The 21,559-nt window shown below is 39.9% G+C and overlaps 1 protein-coding gene across 4 annotated transcripts in view; it reads right to left on the bottom strand.

Annotated features, from left to right (window-relative positions):
- The window catches only part of pcdh15b (protocadherin-related 15b), a 375,223-nt gene that overhangs the window by 291,646 nt on the left and 62,018 nt on the right, over positions 1-21,559 (bottom strand). For all 4 annotated transcript variants that reach the window (XR_009807925.1, XM_061909585.1, XM_061909586.1 and 1 more), the window contains exons 5-8: positions 16,604-16,764; positions 14,007-14,162; positions 2,552-2,671; positions 1,876-1,986 (exon numbers count right to left, since the gene is read on the bottom strand). Coding sequence is in view for 3 of the 4 variants with exons in the window: in XM_061909585.1 (XP_061765569.1) it covers positions 1,876-1,986; positions 2,552-2,671; positions 14,007-14,162; positions 16,604-16,764 (548 nt within the window). In the remaining variant the exon portion in view is untranslated. The remainder of the gene's footprint in view (positions 1-1,875; positions 1,987-2,551; positions 2,672-14,006; positions 14,163-16,603; positions 16,765-21,559) is intronic.

The following is a 21,559-nucleotide window of genomic DNA, read 5'->3' as shown; positions in this document are numbered from 1 at the left end:
TTGAAAATTCTGAAGAAATTGGTGCAGCTTCAAAAACACAATGAGCTTAGACTTTGTCTTAGTGTATCTACAAAGCCTGGATTAAACTTTAAGTCACAGTCTTTCTGGGATTGAACAAAAAACATAACATGTAAACTCTTCCAGGTATCAAATACCTCCTTTGTCATGTCCACGTATCAATCCAGTGCTAACTCAACAATCCCTAAGAAACGGAGGTAAAAACTATTCAAAAGGGTGAAGTTCACTTTTCTTGTGTTTGACAGAGATATTTTGGGGCAACAAGGGAGCAGTGTTTAAAGCAGAAGACATAAAACGGCAGGTTTTTAGTTTCATGTGGGTCCAGTAGAAGGAGCCACATTCACCCTTTACAGTTTACCTCCTGCTTGGCCTCGGTATAAACCGTTTGCTTGCCAAACAGAATTGCTTACTGTGACATCCAAAGGACACATTTAGAACAGCAGTTTTTTTCAATAAAAAAAAAACAGCTCATTATACTTCTCCCGTCCAAAGACAAAACCCAGTAACTCAATTTTGGTCAAAACTGAGCTGATAATAATTTTGGAGTTCCTAGGTGATATGCTTCACATTAGTGTATGCGATATTGTAATTTGTTCCGTAAGTAAGCTGTTACGCGCATGGCAGGACCTAGCAACTACCACATAACCGCGTAGATACTACAGAAAAACCTAGTATCTCAAGGTACCAATCAGAGCTTCTTTGTCAGTCGCCTTATTGTCTTTAATGAGACATTTGCACGAATGGGGGCCGACGGTTAACCTGATAATGTGATATTATGGCACGAGGGGATATTTGGAAGATTGTCCCAGGACGTTGCAAGCACCTTCATTAAATGTATTGTTCTTGATTCTTCCCCTTGCATACTCTTTTGGGCAGATAACTGTGGAGGTTAAAATAAAAACTGGACGCTGTACACGGCTCTTGCCCAATGTGCAAACGCAGAATGGGGCCCACCCGAAATTGTGATAAAATATCTGGAGAAAGGGCACACGTTCATGAGAGCAGATTTAATCCAATCGGCAAGAAAATGAAAGCTCAAGAAAACATCCATACGTTTGATGACTTTGTAAATATTTGTAAGACAGCATCAATATAGATTGGTTTTCCTTTGTTTTCTCAAAATCAGCTAGAAGTGAGTTACTAGGGTTTGCCTTTGAACGGGAGACTTGGCAAACTCATCACGTGGACCGGAAAAAAACCTGTCAAATGTACGTTTGACACCCCTGATTTACAGTGTCTCCAAATTGTGTGAGCTTAAAAAATATACTTTTGATGTTTTGCTACACCCTATGACACAAAAAAATTTTTTTTCATGTTTTTCTTATCATCCTTTGTGCCTACCATATTGCCAGTAAATAAACAGCATCGGCTCTCACTGGATTAGAACTGAAGCAAATAATAAAATGTGCAGCTGCTGCTTTTCCTCTAAACATGCAAGAGAATAAGATTAAAGATCAGATCATAGAATACTGCTCTGACATCATCCTTGTAATAGTCACAGCCCCGGGAGTGTATGAAAGTTGCAGCTATTTACTCTGCTGAAGCATCTTATACAACCGCCTATCCGTGTGGTAATAGCGGAATCATAAAATACATTTGTTTGCAAATAAAACATCTACATAGTCGCAGGATAAAAGTAGGAAAACAAAAGCATTAACAAAGACATTAGTGATAATTAAGGACAGGCCCATAGTTCCCTCAGGGCTGCCTCCACAGAGCACAAATAGTCCCTGACAGTGTAAATAATGTTGCCATGATAAGGCTAATTTGCATAACTTGATTTCCCTCTCAAGCAGAAGGCTGATTCTCGTTATCTACCTTCTAATACAACAACAACACAAAATAATAAAAACTTACATTTGCCTGTATGATGACCAGGTAGCGTGTTATTTCTTCATAGTTGAGCCGCTCCCTCAGCACCACAGCGCCAAACAACGTCAGTGGGATGTCAAAGGTTCTGTTGGCAGTCTAAAAAAGTACACCACATGTTTATACTCGCACAATTCCACATGGCCTAAAAAGAGTAGGAAGAAGCAGAGCTCATTTAATCCTACACCTTTTTCTGTGTCTCAGCAGTCACTGATGCAGTAAATATCGCACCCTCCCTACTGATCTAAACTTTTGAGCTTTAAAAAAGGTAGTTATGCGGTTGATTAACTTTGGCCAAGTAGAATCACAACAAAGATTAAATCAGAAGTTTCATATTTGTCTGCTTGAGGGCTAAAAATGGTCACACTTTGCATACAAAATGCTTCCAGGCAATCAATATAGATGAAAAGGGAGAACAAATGACAGTGTTGAATAGGATTTCTTGGAAGGAACAAACAAACAGAATCATCAACAAAACTTTTGAAATATTGATTAAAAGGAGTTGGTTACAGGTCATTTAGAAAAACTCATGACTGACGTTTTGGGTTGGGATTTTGAGATGCAAGGTGGCACAAACGAAGCAAGATGCTGTGATGTCTGATTGAAAAGTTACAGGAATTGCATCTAAGTTAAAAGAAGAAGAAGAAGAAGAAAGAAAACCTACTGGGTCTATGGGGTTGTGCTGGATGGTGTATTCTATTTGTCCATTAGGGCCGTCATCGATGTCCGTCGCCCCGTTGTTGCCCCAGAATCCAGAGAAGATGGTGGTGCCCACTGGCGTTAGCTGGAAACACGAAATGACTTTTTAAAAAATCATTAGGATAATGGTTTGGTTCATGTCCAACAAGCTTAAAGGCCTACTGAAACCCACTACTACCCACCATGCAGTCTGATAGTTTACATATCAATGATGAAATATTAACATTGCAACACGTGCCAATATGGCCGGTTTAGTTTACTAAATTACATTTCCCGCGGAGTTTCTTGTTGAAAACGTCGCGGAAAGATGATGCATGCGCGTGACGTCTCGAGTTGGAGGGGACATATCAGCACAGCACCACTAGCGGCTAAAAGTAGTCTCTTTTCATCGCGCAATTACACAGTATTCTGGACATCTGTGTTGCTGAATCTTTTGCAATTTGTTCAATTAATAATGCAGAAGTCAAAGTAGAAAGATGGAGGTGGGAAGCTTTAGCCTTTAGCCACACAAACACACGGTGTTTCCTTGTTTAAAATTCCCGGAGGTGAAGCTTTACTATGGATCAGAGCGGTCAAGCGAACATGGATCACGGTTACATGTCAACCGGCAGGTTTCGGTGAGAAAATTGTGGTAAAAAGTCGCCCACTTTTATCGGAGATCAGCGGAACTTCTGTCGTGCCTAATTCCCTCAGAGACTGGCGTCAAGACACCCCTCCGACTATCAGGTATTATATAATCTAAAACACTAACAACACAATAGAAACATATAAGGGATTTCCCAGAATTATCCTAGTAAATGTGTTTAAAAACATCTGAATCGCTCACAATGCAATCGCCTTTTTTTTTTAAACTTTGTTTTTTTTTTTCTAATCCTTCGCTATCAATATCCTCAGCCACAAATCTTTCATCTTCGCTCAAATTAATGGGGAAATTGTCGTTTTCTCAGTCCGAATAGCACTTTTTGTTGGAGGCTCCCATTATAAACAATGTGAGGATTTGAGGAGCCCTCACACCGGTGACGTCATCGTCTGCGACTTCCGGTAAAGGCACGTGTTTTTTATTAGCGACCAAAAGTTGCGAACTTTATCGTGGATGTTCTCTACTAAAACCTTTCAGCAAAAAAAAGACAATATCACGAAATGATCAAGTATGACACATAGAATGGACCTGCTATCCCCGTTTAAATAAGAAAATCTCATTTCAGTAGGCCTTTGACAAAATGACATTGAAGTGCATCACATGTTTAACATTCCAAAAGAAGTAGGAAAACAGAACGCCTATTCAATCTTCCGTATCCCAGCAACTCCTGATAGTTTGCTCACTTCCTGTGTTAAGGCTAATGAATGAGTCAAGGTAAGATTGATTGTTCAGTAATAAAGAATTTGTAACTAAATAAAGAGTTGAATATTGTGACACCTCATTAGTAGCGGTTTTGTGTTCTACTCATATCATCTGACATTATGGAGGCATTTTATTTTAGCAACACACACTTTTACATAATTAAGTGTCATAATTAACCACTAATGGCACCTGTTTTTTTTAGATTTCACAATATATTTTGTACAATTAACAGTGCATTCATCTTCTGACTTTTCCCCATAATATTTTCGGAGTAACTTACATATTCTTCTTTTGAATGTTGACTTATTTTTTTTTGATTCTGCACAATATTTTGGAACAAATAATTTGAAAAAACATGCCAACTTTAATTGTTAGAATTTGTTTCATATGGTTAAAGTTAGGGCTTCACGGTGGCAGAGGGGTTAGTGCGTCTGCCTCACAATACGAAGGTCCTGCAGTCCTGGGTTCAAATCCAGGCTCGGGATCTTTCTGTGTGGAGTTTGCATGTTCTCCCCGTGAATGCGTGGGTTCCCTCCGGGTACTCCGGCTTCCTCCCACTTCCAAAGACATGCACCTGGGGATAGGTTGATTGGCAACACTAAATTGGCCCTAGTGTGTGAATGTGAGTGTGAATGTTGTCTGTCTATCTGTGTTGGCCCTGCGATGAGGTGGCGACTTGTCCAGGGTGTACCCCGCCTTCCGCCCGATTGTAGCTGAGATAGGCGCCAGCGCCCCCCGCGACCCCACAAGGGAATAAGCGGTAGAAAATGGATGGATGGATGGTTAAAGTTAAAGTACCAATGATTGTCACACACACGCTAGGTGTGGCAAAATTATTCTCTGCATTTGACCCATCACCCTTGATCACCCCCTGGGAGGTGAGGGGAGCAGTGAGCAGCAGGGGAAGTCACAATCTGCGTTCAATGAATGTTCTTCAATTTGTCATCCCCAAAGTAAGAACTGAACTGGGCAAGAAAGCATTTAGGTTTTCAGCACCGAAGGCTTGGAATAACCTACAATCGAATATTCAACTTCAAACCCTTGTTACATTGAATGACTTTAAAGCTTCTGTGAAAGGATTGCAGTCTACCTTGTCTGTATGCACATGTGTCATATGAGCAAGTTTTAATGTTATAAATATGATGTTTTATGTGTTGTTTACTGTTTTTATTGTGACCTTGCTGCTGCCCTCTTGGCCAGGTCTCTCATGGAAAAGAGATATTTGATCTCAATGGGATTATTACCTTGTTAATCCATCCATCCATTTTCTACCGCTTATTCCCTTTTGGGGTTGCGGGGGGCCCTGGCGCCTATCTCAGCTACAATCGGGCAGAAAGCGGGGTACACCCTGGACAAGTCGCCACCTTGTTAAATAAAGGCTAAATAAATAAATTAAAAAGTGCTGGGGTAAATAGGGTATTTTAAACATCAAATGTCTAACATATTTTTGAAGAAAAAGTGCAAAAGACATTCTGTTTGTTTTTTTGTTAAATTGCAAATCTTTTTCCACAATAATTATGTTACGTCTTCGAGGGCGCATGGCTTCGATTGTTGTGTTCCTCAGCAACGCAGGAAGCAAGCAGGAGTAGCGTGGAGGTAAGATTAAGTATTTTTAATATAATTAAAGTAGCATCAACAAAATACAAACTGAGGACGCTAACAAGCGTGGAGCAAAACCAAAATGTCACCAAAGTGAAAACACGAGGAATGCTAGTCTATACAAACTTACTATTGCAAGGAGAAGAAACAGGAGAACGTAAATGTTGCCTTCAGCAAACATTGACCCAGCAACTATTGCTGGGTGACAGCACACTATAAAGGGAGGTGATGAACCAAAACACCTGGTGGGAACACTAATTGCAAAACTAAGACAGGTGAGGATAATTAGTGCCCATGGAAACCGAAAGTAAACAGTGAAAGAGGGTGCCCCCAGGTAACAGACTAACACAGAAAAACTACCAAACATAAATCATGCCATGACCGGGGTAACGGGTTATGACAAATTATGCAGAAATTGTGCAAAATACACATGGCATTCTGAAAGTTTTTTTTTGTTTTTCTCATTAAAGGTCAAATAGCTGTCCACAAAATGAATTCGGAAATAAACAAAACACACATGCTATCATGTATTTTTTTGTTTTTCTTGTTAAAAGTAAAATATTTGGCCAAAGAATGTATGCAGAAAAAGTACAAAAGACAAATGGTATCTAGTAGGGCTGTGAATCTTTGGGTGTCCCACGATTCGATTCAATATCGATTCTTGGGGTCGCGATTCGATATCAATTTTTTTCGATTCGATTCGATTCTCGATTCAAAAACAATATTTTTCCGATTCAAAACGATTCTGTATTCATTCAATACATAGGATTTCAGCAGGATCTATCCCAGTCTGCTGACATGCTAGCAGAGTAGTAAATGATAAATGGGTTGTACTTGTATAGCGCTTTTCTACCTTCAAGGTACTCAAAGCGCTTTGACACTACTTCCACATTTACCCATTCACACACACATTCACGCACTGATGGAGGGAGCTGCCATGCAAGGCGCCAACCAGCACCCATCAGGAGCAAGGGTGAAGTGTCTTGCTCAGGACACAACGGACGTGACGAGGTTCGTACTAGGTGGGGTTTGAACCAGGGACCCCCGGGTTGCGCACGGCCACTCTTCCACTGCGCCACGCCGTCCCAAGTAGTCGATTTTTTTTTTTTTTTTAAAGATTTTATAATTGTAAAGGACAATGTTTTATCAACTGATTGCAATAATGTAAATTTGTTTTAACTATTAAACGAACCAAAAATAGGACTTATTTTATCTTTGTGAAAACATTGGACACAGTGTGTTGTCAAGCTTATGAGATGCGATGCAAGTGTAAGCCACTGTGACACTGTTGTTCTTTTTAATTATTTTTATTAATGTCTAATGATAATGTCAGTGAGGGATTTTTAATCACTGCTATGCTGAAATAATAACTAATATTGATACTGTTGTTGATAATATTCATTTTTGTTTCATTACCTTTGGTTTGTTCTGTGTCGTGTTTGTCTCTCCTCTCAATTGTTCTGTTTATTGCAGTTCTGAGTGTTGCTGGGTCAGGTTTGGTTTTGGAATTGGATTGCATTGTTATGGTATTGCTGTGTAGTGGTTTGTTGGATTGATTAAAAAAAAAAAAAAAAAAAAAAAGTTTTATAAAAAAAAAAAAAATCGATTTTTTAAAAATGAGAATTGATTGTAAATCGCACAACGTAAACGATTCGATTCATATTCGAATCGATTTTTTTCCCACACCCCTAGTATCTCGTATTTATTTTGTGGAATTTAAAATGTTTTTCCACAATATTTTTGCAGAAGATGTGCAAGACACACATCCAATTTTTTTTTGTTAAAGTCCAATGTTTTTCCACAATAATTATGCAGAAATTGTGCAGAAGACATATGACATCCTGCATATCTTGTTGTTCCATGTTTAAATGTCAACTAGGGCAGCACGGTGGAAGAGGGGTTAGTGCGTCTGCCTCAAAATACGAAGGTCCTGAGTAGTCCTGGGTTCAATCCCGGGCTCGAGATCTTTCTGTGTGGAGTTTGCATGTTCTCCCCGTGACTGTGTGAGTTCCCTCCGGGTACTCCGGCTTCCTCCCACCTCCAAAGACATGCACCTGGGGATAGGTTGATTGGCAACACTAAAACTGGCCCTAGTGTGTGAATGTTGTCTGTCTATCTGTGTTGAGGGGCGACTTGTCCAGGGTGTACGCCGCCTTCCCGATTGTAGCTGAGATAGGCACAAGCGAGCCCAAAGGGAAAAAGCGGTAGAAATTGGATGGATGGATGAATAAATGTAAAATATTTGTGCACAATATTTTTGCAAAACAAGTGCAAAAGACAAATTTTTTTGTGTTAAATATTTTTTCTAATGTTTTGCTATATAGGGCAACAAATGGTCTTCCTAATATTAATGTTTTTGTTTGCTTTTCTTTATTATACTTATATTTCTATACTGTAAGTAGCTAATAAACTAATAATTATACACAAGGGAAAAGCACTCACTCTCATGTAACATTTCTCCAACTATTTTAGAGGGGGGATAGTATTTGTCTTGTCAAGTTGAACATTTGCCACTCAACATAAAAGGCAAAACCTTGCCAATCAACATTTATTTTCCCTCCATGCTAGATTTTTGTTTGTTTTTCCCAGCCATGGGCTTTGTAGCTCTGTGCCAAAACGTGAATATAATCTCCAAGCAGCATGAGAAACATATGAGATCAAGTTTATTTGGCTCAGGTTTCACTGTTGTCCTACATTTTGGGTTTATCTGCTTTGAAGGTACACCATATCCACAGATGGAGTACTGACACAGGTTATAAAGTCGGTCATGAAGATCAACCGGCTTGGCGAGTTTAAGCTAACCATGAGCACTTTTAATGCCTCAATATGCAAGTTGATGTTCTGCCTGATGAGAGGACGGACTCATACTTAAATTGGACTAAATCTATTCCTGCTTTTCAGTTACTACTCACACAGATGCAGATGTATTCCGTCTAAAACGCATTATGGCCCCCCCTAACTGTAAAGCTGATGCATCATCTGAATGATTGATCCAGGGACCCCTCGGGTTGCGCACGGCCACTCCCCACTGCGCCACGCCGTCCCTTTTATACCAAGTTCCAGGTCAATCTTATATTTTTGTAGAACAAAAAAAGTCCATTCTCCAATTAATTTAATTGAGGTGGTTAACACTTAAAGTAAAGTATTATAACGACGGGTGCAAATAATCGCTGCTCAGGTAAATAAATAAATACTTTTTTTTTTTTCCCAAGATGGCGCTGCTGTAGTGGCTGCTGTAGGCAGGAGCTCTGTGCTCTTGTGTCATCCTTTTGTGTTTCCCTCTTGTTTTCATCCATCCATCCATCCATTTTCTACCGCTTATTCCCTTTCGGGGTCGCGGGGGGCGCTGGCGCCTATCTCAGCTACAATCGGGCGGAAGGCAGGGTACACCCTGGACAAGTCGCCACCTCATCGCAAGGCCAACACAGATAGACAGACAACATTCACACTCACATTCACACACTAGGGCCAATTTAGTGTTGCCAATCAACCTATCCCCAGGTGCATGTCTTTGGAGGTGGGAGGAAGCCGGAGTACCCGGAGGGAACCCACGCATTCACGGGGAGAACATGCAAACTCCACACAGAAAGATCCCGAGCCTGGATTTGAACCCAGGATTGCAGGAACTTTGTATTGTGAGGCAGACGCACTAACCCCTCTGCCACCGTGAAGCCCCTCTTGTTTTCATGTGTTATTATATTTTCTTGCCTTTTGGTCCGGGACCCTTTGGGACTATGTGACAAGGGGTGGCACTTTCGTGACCTCTGTGGTGCTTTTTTTTGTGGACTTCTGGATCTTCCTCCCGGGAGCCTTTTGGCCAGGGAGAACAGCTGCAGGGTCTCTGCTACACCGGAGTCGGTTTGGAGGGACTGGAGGAGATGCGGATGAGGGGACAGGGCTGCGGAGCTAGCACTGAGCGCTGGGACGGAGAGTCTTCGCGGTGTCTTGGCTGGGTGAGCAGGTGTCGGACACCTCAGTCACCTTGGACGTATCCTCGCTCATCCATGCGGACTGGACACTGGCCGAGAGTGGAGTCGGCTGTCTTGGTTGCTTTGTTGGGTCTGCTCCTGTCTCTGGCCATGCTCCCTCCACCCCAGCGGACGATGGCGTGGAACACCGCAGAGGCCACCACAGTGGACATGTTTCTTTTACTTTTTATTCATAGCTGTATGTAGAAGTGTCTGCTTGTATCTACTGCTTTAATGTCCTATGTGTTCTTTGATATTTGATGTTTCCCTCTTGCACACATGGAAGAGGGATGTGTTCTATGGCTATGAGTTGTTTTTTTACCTTGGCCTCATTCTGCACCCCCTCTCCAGGGCCCAGGCTAAGACTGATTTTTTAAATTTTATTTTAATCTTCTATTTTTTTTTCTCCCATTCCCCCCCCTTGTTTACCTGTATCTCATCTTTTTTGTAAGGGGCGCTGGAAGCCGGCAGACCCGTCAGCGATCCTGTTCTGTCTCCCTGTAATGTTTGTCTGATCTTGAATGGGATTGTGCTGAAAATGTCAATTTTCCTGAAGGAACTCTCCTGACGGAATAAATAAAGTACTATCTAATCTAATTTAATCTAATCATGAACAGTTGTGGCTGTAGGCAACCTCCTGATAGTAGCTACATTTTGAAGTATCACAGGTGGCCAACATACAGCATCTTTATTTACCTCTGCATGTGCTTTAAAACGTTGCTGTTGGTATAAAAAAGTAGCTGACCATCAGGGATCACTAGTCAAACAGTTTAAGAACAACTTTTCTCAAAGTGCAATTGCAAGAAATTTAGGGATTTCAACATCTACGGTCCATATCATCAACAGGTTCACTTACTGGCAGAGTCCAAACTCAGACCCTGTCCAATATAAACATGGACATTTAGTCAATGCATTTTTATTAACTAAAGTTTTCTATTTTGCCCAGCGCAAGTTTGACAGACCCAGGTTCATTGGATTAGGAAATACACCGACCAATTTTATGCCAGTTAAGGCAGCTCACGTGACACCGCTCCGCCAAACAAATCGGTGCATTCCAGGCGGTAAACATGGCGACTCTACATGCCGAGACAGACAAAAGGGAGGAGAAGGCGAGGCGCCGTGTCTTGTCGTGTCTGCGGTCTGTAGCTAGATATTCTTGGATGAAAGATAAGCGAAGCGAGTGACATTAAAGAATGTGTGTTATCCATGGAAGTCAGGATAAAAGGAGTGAGATTTACACGGGAGGAGGACAGAGACAAGTGAGAATTACAGGTGAAAAAGCAATTCATCCCTGCTTGCTACTTCTGCCCTGCCTCACCCTGACTACCAGCTGTTGCTGACTACCAGAGTGGACAGTGTTGAGAGACAACAGAATAATAAGTAAACATGTTGCTCTTTAAAAGAGAACTGCACTTTTTTGGAAATGTACCTATTGTTCACAATCCTTATGAGAGACAATAAGTGAAAAGTTTTTTTTTATTTATTTATTTTTTTTTTGCATTATAGCATGTAAAAATCGCCTTGTTCTTGGTGGCTATCGATGCAGCTAAAGGGAACAATTCTACCTCTAAATCACTTTAAAATGTATTCAAAAACTGTCAAAAATACTTCATTTACGTTCTGTAACCTGTGTAATAACCAAACTGTAGCAACGTTGTTATCGTACGAGCGAACACCCACATCTGCGGTCCCCTCCAAGGTTTCTCATTGTATCCCATTGGGTTAATTTTTTTCTTGCCCTGATGTAGGATCTGAGCTGAGGACATCCTTGTGGCTTGTGCAGCCCTTTGAGAACACTTTTGATTAAGGGCTATATAAATACACTTTGATTGATTGTTTGAAAGCTAGCTACAGAAAGAGATAAACTGGCTTCTACGAAAACACGAAATGCGTATGTCTTTGTAATGCACAACACTGAGATAGGATACCAATCTGTACAGACTTAAAAACTCATGTTACAATATCTGTAAAGTATTAGCCCAAAATTCCAAAAAAGTAAAAATCGGCTTGTTAAAAGCTAAAAGGAGCAATCGATTGATTCTACCTCTAAATCACTTAAACAATGCATTCAATAACCGTCAAAAATACTTAATGTACGCTCCGTAATCTGTGTAATAACCAAACTGTAGCAACATTGTTTTTGTACGAGCAAACACTGAGGAACTCTTTTTCTATCATAGTAACACATCGGCGTGCTTAGGTATTAGCCGCAAAAGTTAGCTACGAACTGAGATAAGGTAGCTTTTCCGAAAACACGAAATGCGTATGAGTTTGTAATGCACAACACTGAGATAGGAAAACAATCTGTACTGACTGAGAAACACGAACTATGATATTACAGTATCGGTAAAATATTAGCTCACATTTCATGTTTTGTTTGTACAAAATGACCAGGAGAGCGTATGTTGTAATAACACGCATGACGTACTGGGTGTACCATGATCAATGATGAAATGTGACTCACTCTATGGACAGTTGTGTGTTTGGTCCTGCTGGCCGGGGATTTTTTTTCGGTTTATTTAGGTAAGCACTCCATTTATGTCGAAATAGCTTGAAGTTCCACATTCATAGAGTCATTGTCACGGCCTGGGCGCATGCCAATGTGTATTCTTTAGTAAGTCGCAGGGAGCACATCGGGACACGCCCACAGCCGTTGATCTCCGCACGCATCAGTGCGGAGCTGAGCAGCTGCTTTCCATCAGCAATCAGCACATCAGGTATGGTGATCAGAACTGCCCTTATAAGCCGGATCAACCTGCTTTCCCAGGCAGAATGTAACCATCCGTTCCCGTAGTCAGTTTGCCTTTGTTCCCACGTCAACGAGTTGTGCGTCTCGTCATATCTTGCTCCTCTGCTTCACGGACTGCCTCTTGGATCTTGATCTCCCGCTTTGACACGGACATCCTACGCCCCGCTTATCCCCAGACTTCCTGCTTGCCTCACGGACATTCGAACACGTCTTTTCACCCTGATTTTCAGCCTCTTGCCCAACATACTGATTGATTCCTACACGTAGTCTCACACCATACACACCTTTGGATTGTGTCACACTCCATTTCCTTATATTATTGTTTATTATTATTATATATAAATGTATATATATTGTCATCATGTATAAAATAAAACAGAGCAACTGCCCTTTGTGGTCTGTGCCTTCTACTTCCCCCAGTAAACATAAGAGTCATAGTCACTTTCACCTCACTCTCTTGGCTACCGTCTGCTCCGTCGCAACCTTCTTTCCATATTCGCTTCTATAACCACTAGATCATCCTCTGTATATTCACCTTCAAAAATATAAGGTATGAATTCTCATTTGTCCAAAAATAGTCGTCTTTGTTGTCTGTTGTTGACTCCACGTGAGTGCACTTATTTAATGCAAACAATTAGCTTGGTCCACCGTGACCTGTTCGGCTATTTCATTGGTCTAATGTTACCAGGCAAAATGATTTGGCAGCATGTTAAGCTTGTGAACCAGAAAACAATCCATAAATTAAGCACAGCATTGTAAAAAGTGCAAGGTTCAAAGCATGGGGAAAAAAGTAGCAGCTTAGAGTCCCGCAATTACATTATTGTAACTTGCCTTTTTCGAAAAAAAATATCACTTAATCAATTAAATATTATTTAAATAGCTCTTAATCGCAAATGTCTCAAAAGGCTGCACAAAATATGACATCCTGAAATTGTTTGCAGAAATAGAGACGCAAGAACTGAGGATAGTAAGAAATAAAAGATAACAGAGAATAACAGGAAATAAATAATAATAAGAAATACCACAAATAACTAGGTAACACAAACTGTTTTGACATGTTTACTTTTGTATTATTTTTGCAGTCACAGTGCACGGAAAATGTAAATATGTCATCTCGCATATTTTAATAATGCGGCATCTCCATATTGTGGAAGGGCCAAGAGTGGTGAGGCACAAGAAGGAAAAAAACAGACGTTGGGAAGTATATGGAGTGAGGCAGAAGAAGAGCAGCTAGGTTGAGAAAAGGTGACAGGATGAAGAGCTGCCAGAAGTGAAGGGATGTAGGAAAAGAGGGCTTGAGAGGACATATTGAGTTGGACAGGCTGTGGAAAACTGCATAATGAGATATTCTGCAGCATCCACTGGGCTTGCTTGCGTTGGCAGCTGCTCTACAAGCGCCCCTGTCCAGTTGGAGCTTTTGAGAGTTATTTCTGCTTTCTCCCGTGACTCTGGAGAGCAAAGGAATAACACGTTTGGCATTTAAAAAGACTATGGTGGGAGCCGCAAAACAGCTGCTTTCAAACTCTATTTGTGCTGCTTTTAATACACAGCCTGTAAATTGCATTTATGCAAATTCTCCTTGATGTCAGCGCTCCTTGCATGTGTGTCACCGCCACTGACATGGGCCCTTCGGTGAACAAAGAACAAGCATTGAGCATTCAAGTGATCGATTCTGCTTCTTCTCTAGAACTCTCAAGATTTGTACAAACCAGGTGGATTGACAGCAGTGTGGACAAATAAGTAGTAAGGCGAGAATTGTTACCTCACTAACTGCCACGTAGTATCGAGGCTGCTGGAAATGCGGAGAGTTGTCATTGCGATCCCGCACGACAATGCGGACCTCGTGAAGGATCACGGTGCCGACCAGTTCGTTGGTGCACTGCACCTGAACCACGATGGACTGGATGTACGACGGGGGCTGGAAAACATACAAATAATTTCACAAAATTTCAGCAAACCTTTCAAATGACATACAGTGAGAGGCGGATTTACAAACCTCTGATTGTACGAACTTTTCGATTTATGGACCACAGACTAAATTAAAAAAAATGTTTTTGAACTAACCTTGTATCAGCGTACGACTGTTTCATCCACCCATTGTGGACCTCATTACAATGCTCATTCAGTCAGCACAGCAGAACTGTCGTTAGCTACTTTGCTAATTGTTACTTTGTGTGCTTTGTTCGTTTTTAGCATTTTTACAAACTTTTTTTGCCAACTCAATATGAGTCCGAAAAAAGCAATGGACAAGCGACGTGTGGTTTGAAAGATGTAGAAATTATCCACAGCATTGTTAACACTCCCCATTTCTTCAAAGGCTCACGAAGAAGATTAAACAACAAGGTAAGGTAGATTTTATTTTTATTTCTAATTATTGAATCGACCTGGCTGAGCGCACCACAGAGCTAGTGATAGTGTGCCTGTCAGCATCGCGGCTGAAAATGAGGACAGTTAACCCAGTCGTTTTGGTTTAACAATTACATAGAAAGTTGATCCATCACCCCATGTTGGTTGTTTGGTATACAGTACTGTATAGTGCTTTATATTGTGGTCAAAGTGTACATAGTTTTACTAAAATATAGACTATTATAGAGGCTGCAACCCATTATTCATGTTTGCATTGTTTATGTAAAAGTCACTTTTAATACCATTTTTTCTACTTACGAACACTTTTCAAGATCCAAGTAAGTTCATAAACCCAGGTTCCACTGTATATTATCTCTAGAGAAATTACAGGTTAAGAACCCCCAATCTAATGGAAAGATGGATCTGGGAACCCCTATTTATAAATATAGTACAACATTGTGTTTAAAAGTGAACTTGTTTCAAAGCTAAATTTTTAACCTTCGGTTATTCAGGTTGAGGGTAGGCTAAAAACTCTAATGCTTGTGATTTGTTTTTGTTTTTTAACGAAACAATCCTTATTTCCCCATCCAAACATTTAAACAACCTGTTAGCAGAGAATGGTCTCCCTGCTCATAACTGAGATCCTGACAGAGTTGTGTGATTGATACAGCAGCGATAGGGCCGGGTTCTCCTCGTTGCAGTGACAAGGGTATAAGATTTCAAATCGGTGCGATGCCGAAAGGCAAACCGAGCTCCTCTGTGTCGCTAACTGTGCGCATTGATAACTGAAATACATCTTCTGCCTTCATTTATACGTCCAATGCATTGTATTGGACTAATATCAATGTGTATTTAAGCCACTTCAATTTGTGGTTATAAATATAAACAAAATCTAAAAAATAAATCTAATCAATAAACAAGTTCACAAGAGCCACGCAGTACCTTTGTGTTGAGGACGTCTTCTGTAGAAAGTAACATGTATATTCTTTAAATTAGTTAGTGTAAAGCTTTAATAGCGATATATATATCTATCCTCAGTCAGTGACTGGCAACACAAGTGAGTACCGAGACAATTATATACTTTGCCTTCAGTCATGTTGGTGGTAGCATAGTGGTCTGGGGATGCAAGAGTGCTGTGGTCAATGAAGGAACTGAGGTTCTTTGTGGAGAACATGAATTCCAATAAATACTGTGACACTGTGAAGCAGTGAAACAGTTATCCACCATGATAACAAGCACACCTCCAAGATGAGTAAGACAGGTGCAAGTTGAAGGTGAAGGACTTGCACCTGAAGGGCATTCTCGGGTGGAAGGAAGCGAGGAAAGAAGATAGGTGGATGAGTGCAAAGTGTCTACCATCCACCAGCTTCACCAGTGATGTCATCATGGAGGCGTGGACGAGGATTTCAGTCAAAATCTGTGCAGCTCTCGTGACCACCATGTCTAAGAGGATTAGGTCAGAGCTAGAAAACAATGGTGTTCACGTAAAATAGTCAGAGCGAATAGAAATGGTAAAATGTTCCCATCTATTTAAACAACAATGTCTGTTGTGTCATTTTCAGAGGACATTTCTACTCGCTGAACAACAGCACTCATGCAGCTCCAGACCATAATGCTACCAACAACAAGCTTGGATGTAGGCAAGACAATCATATTGGTACTCACTTGTGTTGCCAGCAAATTAGAAAATGGCTGTGTTGAATCATTTTCCAGAGGACATTTTCCCTTAATGAACCACAGCTCCACCGATAGCAGCACTCATGCAGCCCCAGACCTTGGCGCACCTTGTGTGTGTGGACCAATTTTCAGAGAATAGTGCAATAAATCCATCCAGCTAAAGAAGCCGTATGCGGACTTCTCTAAAACATATTCAGGATTTGCTTCTATTGTCTGTTGAGAATATATTGTATTAGAAGTGCACTCACTTATAAAGTGATTTGTTAAGTATAGTGTTCAAACTATTCATAAAATATTAAGCAAATATAAAAATAAATCAAGACTTTGCGTCCATACATCTCTGTTGAGAACTCGTCCGGTGCTGTTGAGGTAAAGGGCTTGCTTGGAGGGGTCCAAAATCACCCAGTAGTCGTAGTTGTCCCTTAGAGACAAAGAGATGGTTCGGTCTGGACCTTCTGCAACGCCATTGATCTGCATATTCTCCACCAGCAGCGTTCCTGAAAAAGCCAATTAAAATAGAAACAAAGTTGAAACTAAACTGAATGAAAGTGTAGGCGACGAAACCGTAGCATAATTAAGGAAGGAGGACTCAAAATAAAGAAAATGAATTGCTTTTGAAAGAGAATTATATATTCTTTGAAGAAGCCCACCTCCTCATTGTGTTTCCAGGACACAATTTCAAACAATAAATAAATAATATGTAAATATAATTGTGTTTAATAGTACCGTAACAGCTTGGTTGTAAACATCTTTATCATCTCTGTGTCACACGACATTTTCACAAGAGGAAAGTACGGAACACCAACGGATTGAAAAAAAAAGAAAGTCCACGAGAACTACCAAAAGTGCATCAATAAAGTATTCACAGCACTTCACTTTTTCCACATTTTGTTATGTTACAGCTTTATTCCGAAATGGAATAAATCAATTTTTGTTCTTAAAATACCCCATAATGACAATGTAAATTGTCATTGGATGAAAACCAACACTTCCAACCTGATGAAGCTTAAAAGGTGCTGCAAAAAGGAATTGGCGAAACTGCCCAAAAATAGGTGTGCCAAGGAGACTTTTTCTCCTGATGATTGAGGGAACCCCTCATGAAACAGTTCTGTAGAGATGAAGTAGTCTTGTGATTTTTCCCACACCTACATATTATATATATATATATATATATATATATATATATATATATATATATATATATATATATATATATATATATATATATATATAAAATAAATACGTTCATTTATTTACACATATACACACACATAACACTCATCTACTCATTGTTAAGGGTTGAATTGTCCATCCTTGTTCTATTCTCTGTCACTATTTTTCCAACCATATGCATGTACCGTTGATGGCAGTATTGTCCTGTTTAAGAGTGTCACAACATTGCTGTTTACGGCAGACGAACTGCTTTACGGTAGGCGAAAACGTGACTGCTGTTGTTGTGTGTTGTTACCATGCTGGGAGGACGTTGATGAAACTGCCTAACAATAAACCCACATAAGAAACCAAGAACTCGCCCTTGATCATTCTACAGTTATAACGTCATTGGGCAGACACGCTGTTTATATTGTGGGAAAGCGGACATGAAAACAGGCTGTCCTCACTCAGGTCCGCAAGGAGCTGGAGGGGGCCTGAATTTTCAGGAAATTTTCGTGAAAAAAGTTGTCCCGGGAGGTTTTCGGGAGAGGCGCTGAATTTTGGGAGTCTTCCGGAAAATCCGGCAGGGTTGGCAAGTATGATTATTAAAGACATAATGACGGATGGATTAAAAAAAAAAAAAAAATCTAAATAATAAACCTAAATAAAAGTCTGCTTACAGCGGAGCCAATTTGAGCTCCACTATTTTGCCCATAAAATCCAATAAATAACCATTCAAAAACCACCAACAAAACTCCTTGTCCATTTCGTGACTTGAATATTAACCAAGTATGACATTTTTTTTTTTAAGCGCTAATACAGACAAACTACTTACAGGGGCGCCGTGATCACTACAGTGTGTCCCAAAGTTTACATCATCGAGCGGTATGCTGCTTCCTTGCTATTTATTCTAGATCATAAATTATGCCTGTCACCTGGACAGATTAAGTTTGAATAGATTTCCGACAAGTTGGTACACTTTGACAAGCATTTAGGGCCCGAAAATCGCCAGAACGACACAATAAGATGCTTGGTACCACTACACGTTCACCTCATTTCTTTGTGATTATTTTGAAACATTCTTCAACTAAATTTGAATATATGAACACCCCAGCAGTCAGTATCCTAATGACAGCAGACCTTGCACAGTAAGTGATGTTTTATTATGTCTGTTGGCTTTCATAATGTCTGCAGTGAGTATTAATCAGTGATGAAGAAAAAAAAAAAAGTGCAACGCTTTTGAAATGAATGCTTAAATGATCAAACTACGTTAATATTAAGAGTTATTATAAATGTGCCCATTACTACATCGCGCGCGCACACGCACCCATGCACAAACATCTGGTTAGCACTGGCGCTTGGAATTCCCAGGAGAAGCCTCATACAATCATTATAAGCAATCAGCAGCTTCTGTAAGCTTTTCTGCTTAAAATTTACCCACAGGGCGACAGTATACAGAGGAGTGCAATAGGCTCTGAATAATTTGATCTTTACATCATTTGTACAATAATAACATTTATTTCTCAGCATGTGGGCTTGGGCATACAGCAATGAGTTGAATTGTATGATTATGTTGAAAGAACCACATAACTCTGTTTGACCCATGATTGCCAAACCTCCCGATATTCCCGGGAGACTCACAAATTTCAGTGCCCCTTCCGAAAACTTCCCGGGGCAACCATTCTCCCGAATGTCTCCCGATCTCCACCCGGACAACTAGAGTGGGGGCTTGCCTTAAAGGCACTGCCTTTAGCGTCCTCTAAAACCTGTTGTCACGTCCGCTTTTCTCCATACAAATAGCGTGCCGGCCCAGTCACATAATATTTGCGGCTTTTACACACACATAAGTGAATGCAAGGCATACTTGATCAACAGCGATACAGGTCAAACTGAGGGTGGCCGTATAAACAACTTGAACACTGTTACAAATATGCATCACACTGTGAACCCACACCAAACAAGAATGACAGACACATTTCGGGGGAACATCTGCACCGTAACACAACAAAAAAAATACCCAGAACCTTTTGCAACACTAACTCTTTTGGGATGCTACAATATAATCCCCGCTACCACCAAACCCTGCCCCCTTCCCATCTCCCGAATTCGGAGGTCTCAAGGTTGGCAAGTATGATTTATAAACAAATATATTGCACAACACAGTAGCAATAAAATCAACAGTGTGATGGTGGCGAGGATCAAATTGCTTAGCATTATTTAAAAATAGGGCTGTAATTCAAATCATGATTTGAGGTTTCCATATTCGATTCACGGACTATATTAGTTTATTTATAACGATCCAATCATAAACCATTCAGTGAATTGAACGCCATCCAGTAACTTTATGCCCAAAATTCAAGCAGTGTGACTTTGAAATAAACACTGCAGGTGGAGTTTCCTTTACTTATGTTAATTATTGTAAGGGAATTATGTGTAAATGAATTATGGATACAAACAAGCAAGTAAATGACAATTACTATGGCCAATGCGTTCACATCTTATCTGAATAAAGTGCAACCAACACTAAATTGAAATAACAAGACCTGGAAAATGTTTGTACATACATTTTCAATATTCAAAAAAATATTCAATAAAAGTACAGTAACAAACATTTTAACATAAGATTTACCCAATACTTTTTCTGTTGTTTTTCAACATACAAATACAATATCAATAATGATGAATAGTGAAGAAAATTTACCTAAGTAATTATGTGCAACCAATTATTTTAGGATGAAATGAGCAGTCATTTAACCTGCAACAACTCTTATTTTAGTAAAGAGCTATAGTGGCCGAGAAAAGTGACAACAAATGCAAACGCCACAACCCAACAACATAAAGCTACAACATTTACCCTGCCTTTCGCCCAAATGCAGCTGCAATAGGCTCCAGTCACCCCTGCAACCACGAGAGGGACAAGCGGTAGAAAAATGGATCGATGGATGGACAAGAACAACAGAAAGACGCAAAGTAAGTACAAGTTTCGGCGAACGACCAAGTACCTGAGGCGGAAAGTTGAAAACGGTTTAAAGAAAGTTGGAAAAGTGAAGTGAAGTGTGAGCATATTTTTAATCATGAATAACTTTAATAATACTCATAATATATTCATGACACCATTTTTAACCTTCCACATCAGCCACCTCGTTCGTCGACAAGATGTTGTCCGCTCTCACTTACCTTGTGTCCGTCACTTCCGGCTCAAAGTTGTGCTGCGGCTTAAAATGTTTGTGTTGTGGCATTTCTTTAGTTTTTTGTGGCTTTTGCAATCGTGTCATAGCTCAGTGGTTCTCAACCTTTTTTTAGTGATGTATCCCCTGTGAAAATGTTTTAATTCAAGTACCCCATAATCAGAACAAAGCATTTTTGGTTGAAAAAAAAAGAGATAACGAAGTAAAATACAGCACTATGTCATCAGTTTCTGATTTATTACATTGTATAACAGTGCAAAATATTGCTCATTTGTAGTGGTCTTTCTTGAACTATTTGGAAAAAAAGATATAAAAATAACTAAAAACTTGTTGAAAAATAAACAAGTGATTCAATTATGAGCAAAGATTTCTACACATAGAAGTAATCATCAACTTAAAGTGCCTTCTTTGGGGATTTTACAGAGATCCATCTGGTTTCATGAACTTAATTCAAAACATTTCTTCACAAAAAAAGAAATCTTTAACATCAATATTTATGGAACATGTCCACAAAAAATCTAGCTGTCAACACTGAAAATTGCATTGTTGCATTTCTTTTCACAGTTTATGAACTTACATTCATATTTTGTTGAAGTATTATCCCAAAAATATATAAAGGATTTTTGAGTTGTTGCTATTTTTAGAATATTTAAAAGAAAATCTCACTTACCCCTTGGCATACCTTCAAGTACCCTCAGGGGTACGCGTACCCCCATTTGAGAACCACTGCTATAGCTGAATATTGTTGTGTTTGTTGTGCTTGATGATAGTGTTTTGAGGCGTTTGCATTTGTTGTCACCTTTCCCGGCCACTGGAGCTAACCACCATTCTTGTTTTGATGACTGTCGGCATCAAGTAGACAGACTTGAGCTATGTTTAACTTTATCATTAAAAGTATCAAACTTCATATAAAGTCTGCCGTTCTTAAATCCAAGGTTTTCTTTTTTATAGT

Source organism: Nerophis ophidion, linkage group LG08 (assembly GCF_033978795.1).
Source record: "Nerophis ophidion isolate RoL-2023_Sa linkage group LG08, RoL_Noph_v1.0, whole genome shotgun sequence".
NCBI lineage: Eukaryota > Metazoa > Chordata > Actinopteri > Syngnathiformes > Syngnathidae > Nerophis > Nerophis ophidion.
Note: the sequence above shows the minus strand (reverse complement) of the source record. Positions and strands in the feature narration are given on the sequence as shown.